The 11,181-nt window shown below is 44.1% G+C and overlaps 1 protein-coding gene across 1 annotated transcript; it reads left to right on the plus strand.

The window, feature by feature from the left end:
- Positions 1–62: 62 nt before the first annotated feature.
- Positions 63–6,283, plus strand: CUNH3orf38 (chromosome unknown C3orf38 homolog). The gene is made up of 3 exons (XM_050333735.1): positions 63–201; positions 1,403–1,623; positions 3,086–6,283. The coding sequence occupies exons 1-3, from the start codon at positions 63–65 to the stop codon at positions 3,659–3,661; spliced, it is 936 nt and encodes a 311-aa protein (XP_050189692.1). The 3' UTR covers positions 3,662–6,283.
- The last annotated feature ends 4,898 nt before the right edge of the window (positions 6,284–11,181 follow it).

Below are 11,181 nucleotides of genomic sequence, written 5' to 3' on the forward strand. Positions count from 1 at the left end.
AACCCTCGGTGCCCGCCGCCGTTTCCAGCCGGCGCCCGTGCGCGCACCGGGGCGGCGCTGCCATGGCGGGCCCGGGACCGGGGCTGAGCGAGCGGGAGCGGGCGGGATGCCGGGCCCTGCTGGAGCTGCTGAGCACCGAGGAGCTGGTGGCGCTCACCGACACCGTCACCAGCCGCATGGTGCACCCGGAGAGCCGGCAAGGTGCGCGGGGAAGGGGGGGGATGGCTGCGGGCACAGCGCGGGCCGGGCCCTGCCCCGGGCTCCGTTTCGGGGGTGCTCGGGGGGGGGGGCTCCGGGCGCTTAAAGGGAAGCTTTTAAACTTTTTTAAACGCTCCGTTCGCGAGTTTTGGAAATGAACGCCTTTATGGCACAGCCGGGTGGGTGCACCGCGAGTGGTTCAGCTCTCCGGGGTGTTTCCACGGCAGGTTCTGTGCCAGCGTCGCACGGTGGTTCATTTCGCCTTCCCCGCATCCCTCTTACGTATTCCTGACAATTCCCAGCACTTATTATTAGCACGTATGCGTGTCCTTATCAAAGGTCTCTTGAGGGTCTTGGTGGTCTTCTGTGTCTTCTCTGTCTGACGTCCCCGTCCCCCCCCAAAATTTCAAGTGACTTTTGTTTGTAAACTCCTCCAAGACAAGTTAAAAACTCCCTGGGTGTTGCCTCAGTTCCCCTCCTCGGTGCTTCTTTAAATCACTTGGCCCTGCAGTTTTTTTGTTGTAAATACTGTCAGTTCTTGTTACATCTCTAAACCCCTAAACTAGTAGATTTTTTTAAGCTCTCCAGCGCTTCTTTCTCCTCTCTTAGAGCCCCCCCCGCCTCCGGGCAGCTCCCGCCGTGCCCCTTCGGAACGCTGTTTGGAGCTCAGGAGTCTCTCGCTGTTGGTGTTAATGACGTTTGCTTTCAGGTTTTGGAAGGGTAAAACAAAAGTCCAACACCCAGCTTAGCTCTTCCCACTCGCGGTTGTGGCCACCCTCCGTGGCTCTGCTGAGATTTGTGCCATAAAAGCTAATTTTTTATAAGGGTTATTTCATTATTTTATTATATTATTATCTTTATTAGGTTAAGTTTTTTAAGGCTAACCCTCTCAGTGTGTTGCTCTGAAATATACTCATCCCAATCCATCGAGTTTGTTCCATGTGATACAACTGAGACATGTAAGATTTGCCAAACCTATTTCTTTAAAAGGTCTTTTGCCTGTAGGCTCGTTCCTTGTCTTTTTCCAAATATATATATTTTTTTTAACTTTAGCTATTAGATTATTCTTGTTTAAATTTGGGGGTTTTGTAGGTCCCATGTTAAGTCCCAGCCTGAGTGCAGGTGAGAACTCTCTGCTGCAATTACTTTGAAAGGTTTTGATTGTGAGAGAAGCACCTGCTAACTTCACTTCCTTCACTTGCAGAAGCCATTCACGCCATCCTGGTTTACAGCCAGAACGTGGAAGAGCTTCTGAGACGCAGGAAAGTCTACCGAGAAATAATCTTCAAGTATTTGGCAGCGCAGGGGATTCCAGCCCCTCCTTCCTTGGAGAAACACCTGCTCATTGACCGCGTGAGGCAGTTCTGGAGTGGGCAGCTCTCGGCTCGAGCCCCGGAGTCGGGGCAGACAAAACCCCACGCGGAGGTGAGTCCTGCTCCCTGGGAAAGTCCTGCTCTTTGGTTTTGTTTTCTTTTTTGTTTTGTTTGTTTGTGGGGGTTTGTTTGTTTTGGTTTGGGGTGGGGTTTTTTCTCCTTTTGTTTGGTTGTTTTGGTTTTGTGGGTTTTCTTTAATTACATCAGGTAAAGGTGTCTGTGCCAGTGTAGCACTTGCAGGGCGCAGTCTTCTGCTCCCTTTCACACAGTATTTTAGTGCATTTGAACTCTAATGTTTGCAGTTAGAGCTCAGACTGGATTTTAGCAAAGTTATCTATCATTAAACTGTAAAGTTTGTAGCAGTGCCAGGTCCACCTGCTTTGTTTTCCTTTGTTTTCCTGGTAACACTTAGCACAGAGTAATAACTAAATGTGTTTTGGCAATTCCGGGTTATTTTGAAGTTCAAAACTTTGACATTTAGCAAATCCTGGTGTGGTGTGATGAACTTTCAGTATTTTATTTGTCTTGGATGTTAAACAATTAGAAGTTAATCACAGTTGATGGTGAAACAAATACGGCATTTCTGTATAGAAGTCTCCACACTTTTTGTGCTTAATTACTTAAAACACAGTTGATTTAATACTCATTAGGCTCTGGAGTTAACAAACTTGTTGAAGACTACAAGCATCACTTGTTAAAGTTACCAAACACCTTTCAGATGATTTTTGGCAGTCTTACTGCCAAAAAGGGCTGAAGTTTGGGTACATCATGTGGTGGAGAAGATGTTCTAGAACACATTAATGCTTTGAGTTTCAGTTCTTCCTGGATTAGTTGTGCATTTTGTCATCACATCCCACTGACACAGGTAAAATACCCCCATAAATTGGCATTATTCTGTCAGCATTAGGATTTAAATATTCAGAAGGTAACTTCTCAAGAAATACTGTTTGTTCTTATCAGCTTCTTGGCAGCAGATGCAGAAACCAACACAATTCACCAAATTAAAAGCTACTGAAAGGAAGAGGCTGAAGGCAACATGAAAAACCTGCTTATTTATAAGCACTTTTCAGTAAATTGATGTGCCTTAATATGAGATTGGCTTTTCAGGTTGGGTCTGGAAACATTCTTTTGGAAGTGTAAAGGACAACAAGAAGATACTAACCCAGACACTTAATTCAGCAGAAATTTTGTCTCAGTATGAGAATCTTAGTCTCATGGATGTTGTTGAAAACCCTTCCCTTTTTCAGTAGAACCAGGATTTTGCTCTTTGTTTTTAAGGAGATAAAACTGAAGCACTCTTCTAATTCAAAGAACCTGTCCAGATTCTCTACATAAGATGATCATGTCCTTACAAATAAATGAGATTTTATTTGGTGGTTTCTCTCTGTCACAGAACACTCGAAGAACACTTAGAATGTTTAAAATAAGTATGTGCATGATTTTATGCTCTGAGTGGTAATTTTGCATTTGAAGGCTGAATAGTTCTAAGAAAAAAAAATCTCGCTTGATTGCAGGGTCACGGGGAGGGAGGGAAGTCACCGCAGGACGACATCGGTGGCCTGGGAGGCCAGTTCTGCCGGTGGTACTTCGAACTCCTGAACTCCCAGCACCCCTTGGGAGTAAAATCTGAGGAAACCTGGGGGCCGCAGCACTTCTGGGAGGACGCCAGGATGAAGTTCTGCTACAACACCCTGGAGAAGAACGTGGAGCAGTACGTCGGGGCGGACATGGTGAGCCTGCGGCTGCTCTCCTTGGTGAGGGAGGAGTGCCTGCTCTTCAACCCCAACCTGCACGGCAACGGCCTGAAATTCGCCATGTCCCCTCACGGCCTGGTGCTGGTGGCGGTGGCCGGCACGGTGCACAGGGACAACGCCTGCCTGGGCATCTTTGAGCAGATCTTTGGGCTCATCAGCTGCCCCCTCAGGAACAACACCTGGAAAATCAAAGTGGTGGATCTCAAAATAGTGGGGCGGGACGCTCTGGAGCCGGGGATGCAGATGGAGAGACCCTCCATAAAATACGAGCCAAACCAGCTGAGGGAGTTCTACGATGGGAAGGAACTGACCGTGTTCGAACCTCAGAACTTCTGAGGTTCTCAGAAGTTTTCTCACTCCGGGTGAGGGGTGGGTGATTGCACCCTTCTCTGAGTAAGGTTTTCTGAGATACAAAGTCTAAGGTTTTAACACAGGGGAGGCTTGTGGGCACCTTTCCAAGAGCTGTCACATATTTCAGGTTTTGCACTGGAGAGTGGAGTTTAACTTGGTTATTCCTGCTGCAAAACGTGGTTAGCGTTTCACTGTGGGCTGGCAGGAGTATGGGATGGATGACCTGGAGTTCACGAACTGCACATTCCCCTCTCGTCAGGACACCAGTTTAAACCCTCACCTGAGATGGAGTAGGAAGTCCTTGCACTTGACTTTGGGACTTTGGGATGGGCAGGTGTCGAGGAATGGACATCTGAAGTCGCAAGAAGCTTTTGGAGAGGGCAGACAAAATTCTGTGGGTAGAGGGACGGAGTCAGCTTGCCATTAACGCTCTGAATGTGGTTTAATGGGACATTGCAGGGAATTTAACACTGTTGAAGCCTTTTTTGGTTTGCCTTTGGATGAATAACTTCCTTTCCTTTTACCCTGTGGTTCCAACTTCACCACGAACACAGACAAAGTGTTGTTCTGTGTCCCCAAACAGACAGGGTCGGGATGGTTGCCCAGGCACCCATTTCTAGCCCTGGCTCTCTTGGATCAAATAGTTCATTCCATAACTTGGCAGCAGCACTGTATGAACCAAATGCTCTGACAGTTGTTTTGTATGTAATTATAACAGAGTTCTTTATATAATAGTTGTGATTTTTGTACGTTTCCTCAGAAATAAGTATTTTGGGTACTCTGAGCTGCTTTATTCCATTGACTGCAAGTCAGTTTGTTAACACTGGTTACAACAATAGGTCCTACTAAGAAAAATATCCAAATACTACTAAATAATTGAAATTATTGCAATTATAGAACTTGATTTTGTTTTTTACTTTATTTATTTCTAAGGGATTAGAGGTGAAACAAAGTGGAAACGCCTCTTTCTGCACCTTATTTGGGTTGTTTGTGAGTTCTGCTTTAATTTTTTAGCTTCACCAGTTCAAGTTGTGAAAATGGAAACATTCCCCAGAAGATACAAAACCAAAAGAACTGTTCCCACGTTTGTCAAAGAGGACAAATGGTAAAGTGTGGGTGGGTGGGGGAAACAAGAAGAGTCAGGTATGCACAGAACTGATTTTTATGAGCAGTCTGGATCTTGGTTTCTCCTTAGAATTTTCTAAAATACTTTCTAAGCTAAAGTTCAAACACTGTGTTGGAATGTTCTTTGCCAATAAACAGCTGAGCTGCAGCTTCTTCAGCTACTGATGTGTAATAATTAAAAATCAACCAAAATTTAAAATTCAGGAGAAGAGTTTTCCTTTTATGTGTTGAAATTTGCAGTGGTCAAGTTCTGTTAAAAGAGGAATAGAGGCCTTCAGTAAAGACATCAACAACCATAGAATTTGGCTTTTAGCCCGTGCAATGTCCTTCAGTATTCAAAGAATCTTGGTTTTGAAGACTTACGGCAGTTTGAAAGTTTTCTCTATCTCCTTTTCTCTCCTCCTCTTCTCTCTCCTCCTCTTCTCTCTCCTCCTCTTCTCTCTCCTCCTCTTCTCTCTCCTCCTCTTCTCTCTCCTCCTCTTCTCTCTCCTCCTCTTCTCTCTCCTCCTCTTCTCTCTCCTCCTCTTCTCTCTCCTCCTCTTCTCTCTCTCTCTCTCTCCTCCTCTTCTCTCTCCTCCTCTTCTCTCTCCTCCTCTTCTCTCTCCTCCTCTTCTCTCTCCTCCTCTTCTCTCTCCTCCTCTTCTCTCTCCTCCTCTCTCCTCATAGCCTGTGGGTGACATCTGGTGGCAGGTTCATCGCTTGCCTGGAGCTGAAGGCAGTTCCTCAGCCCTTGATAAGCATCTGCAAGGATGCTTTAAAGATATCAGCCCCTCGAGGGGAAGGCAAGCTGAGACGTTCAGGATACCCGTTGTTCTAGGGCTGTGATGAAGTAGCTTCCTGGCAACAAAATTTCAGGTGACTTGTGAACAGATGCATTTCTTTTGGCATCTCCTTTGCTGTTTTTTTGTCCTAGCTCTGCTGACTGGGATCCTTAAGGCACCATAGTTGCTTTTTCTCAGTGTTGCTCATAATTGCAAATTTTAATCACCTTTTAGAGATGAACCTTCATCCAGAGGTGTCTGCATCATGCTGTGTTCCAAGTGTACCTTTTTTTCCCCCACCCCAGGTTCTTCCCCAGTTCTAATTATACAAATGCAAAGGAAACAACCAAATATATTAAAAATTATATTTGAACAGAGATGCTGGACGTGCCCAGCCCATCCTATTTTGTATGGAGTAGGATGAAAACTAAGAAACTTGCTTTGATAAATTTACAGATAGAACAGTAACCAGCATTTATTGGGTTTGTTGCCAGTAGTAATTGCCCTAACAGAGGCTCTTTAGAGATGTGGATGAGAACATTTTCAATGGAAAATTATTGCAAGGGTCCACTGAAGCAGCCTGGCTAACTCCAAGTAATCCCAAAGTGCCAAACCGTGGGTTTGGAATTAGCAAAGCGAAAATCCTTGGAGCAAAGGGGTGAGGCAGTCAGTCTGCAGGACCACCATGCAGCCAGCTGGCAGCAACCTATCCCCTCCACCCCCCCCAAAAAAATAATGTACAGTTTGTGTGCTGGCAGCATTTGGGCAACAGCTGTTTCATGCTCCTGTTGCACAGCCCTGTTTGCTGATGTAAACACAGCTTAAGGGTGATGAAAATGGTGATACGACCTCCTTAGGACTGAATTCAATTGGTTCTCATCTTAATGCCTTTTAAAAATGTGTGTATATATATATGTACATACATATTTTTAACAAGTCTTTCACTTTCTAGCCTTTCCCCTGTGAGAGTTACATGTCAAGTGGAGTAATTGTCAGTTCCTCTTTAACACCAACAAGCACCAGCCATCATGTCACTACTTGTTCATCTATCCCTTTTTCTCAGTTCATTAAGTATTATTTATTGCGTTGCTGGGTTTTGAGAATTAATGAATTCTTCTCTGACTTTGCGTTTTTTTTTTTAAATTGAAATAAATTGATATTTTAATATCAATCAAGAGACCTTTTAATATCTCTTTGGTAATTATGTGTTTAGATACATTTGCACAGTGTGCCCTGGCTGTAACGGGATTAGTGGCAAGGAAATCCCATTCTGCAGATTAACGTGATCCATTGAGTTGAACTTTTAGGATTTTCCTCTGGTGTTTCATCACGAAGGTTTATTACAGCAAAAACCCACTTTTGTCTTCAATTACTTGCAGGCTGATGCAGCAGAACAGAGGTAAGGGGGTCTGGTTATCCTGGTGGTTTGTTTTTTTTGGATGTGTGACTTTAGAAAGTTGCTAAGCAAAACTGTCCTGCAGCTTTTTTGTGCTGACGTTAAACTGTGATTTCTCACGTCCTGGGAGTCGGAAACGTTCCATAAATTTGTAAGTTTAATTCGTAACTGTGCCATGTTGCGACTGCACGGAGGTGGTGCAGTTACCATCAGTGTTTTTGGGACAGTTAGGAGTGTCCAGTTCTCTAATTCTCTTGCACACAAAGTGCCCTAAATCTGGACTCTGCACCAGAAAGCACGTGTTGTATCTTGCCTTGGCCTCATGGATCCTGGGGAAGGCTGGAGAGAATTACAGCCCTCCTCCTTTTCCTATCTGCTTGCAGTAACTAGAGCATTACAAATTAGGAAATGGGCTTAAAAGAGAATTATTTTTACTTCTATTATCTTCCAGTTCTCACCCTTTCCCCTTGAAATTCTGAGCTCTTTGCATGACTTACAGATTCCTTCTGCTCCCACGAGCTGGTGGCACACTCCGTGTAATCCCTGACATTCCCAGCCTGCAAAAGGGAAGGGCTGTCCTGGAAGGTTGTTCCCCTTCTCCCATTCCCAGTGGGTTGTTTAAAGGAAGTTTCTTCTTTTCTGGGCTAATTTTCTGTTCCCTCGAGAGGGAAGATGGCTCTGCACTTTCTCCCCCCATGTGCAACATCATTAACATTTCCCAGCACAGCACAACTGGAGCAACGTTTCCATCCATCCTTTAACCTTTTGCAGTGCCTGAAAATGTTATAAAAGGTAAGAGTACAGGGTCCTTGATATTTATGCCACTTTATTTATGCCACTTTGCCAGTGCCAAACAAGCTCATTAATTCCCAAGTTAATGATGATCACGGATGTAGCAGTTTTATTTTTATAGAAGTGACACATTCAAGCACAACGTTATTTTTGTGGATGTAAAACCTCTGCAGGTTCAGCTCACATCCATTTCCAACTCTTGAATGGTTGTGATGTGTTTCTCCTGAAAAAACCTCTAAATCTAGCTTGTGGGAACTTACCCTAATGATGAATTAATGTTAATATTAACATTACTTTACAGAGGTGACAAAAGCAATCCTGCAACATCCCAAAGGCATTGTCCCAAATTTACATTTAAGTAGAAGTGATTATTAGAACTGTTTTCATTTATCTTAATAGTACTGAAGACTAGACCATGATAAATCAGATTATGGACTGGGTACAATTCTATATAATATAATATAATAAAGATGCATAAGAAAGAGCTTCATGACAGAGATGAAGGAAAAAATTTAGAGTGGAACGTTTGAAAAATTCCAAATATTTGATCAGATACTCGCTTGGCAAGTACTGTCCACGTGGACTATGTGCACTAAGGACTGTAGTTCACTACAGTAAGAAAATGACTCGTAGATTTGTCCTGGATCCATTAAAAACTAGCAAAAATCATCAGCTGAGGGTAGTGGGAGGTTGTGGTTTGCTTGAGTCACCTGCCACACTTCAAATCCTCAAAGCCAATTTTTAACCTGGCAAATCCCAGCTAGGTTGGGTGGACTTGCCAGCTGCAAAAGTGAGTGGTGTGTGTACCACTGTCTGCAGAGAGAGGCTTTTTGTGGTATTACAGGTTTGGAACACAAATAAAATCGGGCCAGGCGAGTGCAGCTTCAGATCCCAGGTCTAAAGGGAAGGGCTGCCAGATTGGATTTCTCTCTGGAACTGCTTTTTTTGTGCTTTGTGTAGTTTGACCTCTGCAGGTGAAAGTGATAAGATGACCTGTGTGCTCCTGAATGTGTGGGATTAGGTATGTTTTAATTTCAAAATCTTGTGGCCTTTTTCCCCCTCTTTTTTTCTCCTTTTTTTTTCCTGTTTTTTCCCTCTTTTTTTTCTTTTTTTCCTTCTTTTGCTTTTTCCTTTTTTCTTTTTTCTTTTTCCCTTTTCTTTATTTTTCCTTTTTTTTCTTTTTTCTTTTTCCTTTTTCCCTTTTATTTCCTTTCCTTTTCTTTTTTCCATTCCCCCCATCTTCTTCCTTTTTTTTTTTCTTTTTTTGCCTTCCCCCCTTTCCCCTCACCCTTTTTTTTTCCCTATTTTTTTTCCTCTTCTTTAATTGGGGACCTTGATTTTGAGTAGCCAGGGAAAAAAATATTTTCCAGCACTTCCTCCCACGTGGCTTTTTTGTGCTTTTTACTCAATACCTGAGCCAAGGTTTGGAATCCAGAACGTGTGGGAGGGGGTGATAGAGAGGATTTTTTTCCTTCTCTTTTTTAAATTTTTTATAATTTTTTTGCCTTTTTTGAGATTTTGTTTCGTGCCAGGATTGTGAATAACCTGCAGAGGATTTCTCAGACTAAGTCCTGTAGGAAGAGCTGTTGTTTAGGAGTGCTGAGCTAAAATGTTTTATTCTCTTTCTACTGGCAGAGTCCAACCAGCTCTGTTGATGCGTAGGAGCAGAGAAGAAATACTCAGTGTTCTTCTCCTCCACCTCTAAGTAAAAATGGGATCAGAGGGAGCAAACTGGCCTGTTGTGTAGCTCTTACCACTGGTTTGCCTTTTGCTGTGCTCCAGCCTGTGTTCATGGGTGTGCAGATGGAAGAAATAAGTTGTAATTTGTTGTTGAACTGCAGGTACAGACTTGTGACACTGTTCTGTCAGGATGACACAAAGTCTGTGGGTGTTTTGTTTTGTTTGTTTTTTTTTTTTTTTGAGGAAAACCTTTATAAAAACTTCACATCTGAGGAATGGCACTTGGAAAATCCAACTGCCATCTGATGCAGGTGGCTGTGGATAATGGAGCTATAGCCCATCATGTAAAAAAAAACCTAAAAATCAATCAATAGGGTTATTAGTTGATACCAAACAATGCCTCACAACTGGGCACGTTTGTCTTGTGCTGTATTTGTACCTGGGAGCACAGCTGAGGTGTGATCAAAGACCTGGCCCAAAATTCACCCTGTAATTTGCTGTACTGCACAGACCGTCCTCAGCTCTGCTCCCTTTGTCAGTGAGTGGTAACAGCAACAAAACAAAAAGTCGTTTGCCTGACCATGTTTTGGCTGCTTTCTGCCCCTTGAAATTATTTCCAAGGGCTGTGGCATCCGTGGCATTGGATGTGGCTCTTTGGGATAAAGTGGTGGCAATAGGGGAGCAAAAGCAGCTGCATGGGGAGTTGGTGCTGAGGGACTGAGAGGATCAGGAGAAGGTGGGCGAGCCAGGATCAGGAGCTGGGGTGAGCCAGGCATGAAAAGAACATCTCCACATCACCCTGAGATGTGCTGTCTGAGCACTGTGGTTGCAGGCAGAAATGATGCTTTTTCCTCAAACTGGGCAGCTTCCAAAAGACGGAAGAATATTCAGAGGTAAAAAAAAAATCAGAATTCCAGCCAACATTCAGCTCCATCCTTACTCAGAGCTGAACTTCTCAGCAGCTGCACTTACAACGCTGCTTTGCAGATCTAACGCTTTCAAGATGTGGAAAATAAAACTCGGGGATGAATTTTAAGGAGGTCCCAGAAATAAACTTGGTGTGGCAGATGTAGATTCGGGGTATTCTGCACATTCTGAAGGGTTTGTTTTCAGTGTGAAGCATGTACCCTCACACTCTCTAACATGTGCTCCTGTTCACTGACAGATTTTGCACAGTCCCTCTGGAATACTGGCACTCTCACCATCTCTAAACAGACAGTCCAGGTCTGTGTCTGTCAGGGCTGTACTTCATTTTATTTACCCCACGCTCTTTGGGGAGGGGCGGGAAGGGAGGGAATTAATCAAAAAGAAGCGCGCAATCCTCCCTTTCCTCCTCCCCTTTATTTATTTTTTATTTTGAGATCTTGAAAGTTTTCTGAACTCTTTATTATTCTCAGAGTTCGTTTTTTATTATTCTTTTTTGTTTTCTCCCCCAAAAAAGGAAAGCGGCTGATCTCAGCAGGTGAGGGGCAGGGCGATGAGCTGTTGGAGACAAAAGGCATTTCAAGAGACCGTCGCGGAGATGAGGAGTCCTCTGGTGATCACCGCGGCTGGTGGGGAGAAGGGAAGGGGGTGCAGAGGAACTGGAAGGGTGAGGAGGAGCTGGGGGAGGAATGGGGGGAGTAGATTTCCTGCCGAGCATCAATAGGCACGGGGATTCTGGGGGTCACAGCGGGGAAATGTGCCTTTCTACATGTAGTGCGCTGTACCCGAGTGGTGTATTTACATGCGGTGTATTTACATGCGGCTGC

The sequence above is a fragment of the Myiozetetes cayanensis genome, unplaced genomic scaffold, assembly GCF_022539395.1.
Source record: "Myiozetetes cayanensis isolate MyiCay16 unplaced genomic scaffold, myiCay2020 scf5-8, whole genome shotgun sequence".
In the NCBI taxonomy this organism is placed as follows: Eukaryota; Metazoa; Chordata; class Aves; order Passeriformes; family Tyrannidae; genus Myiozetetes; species Myiozetetes cayanensis.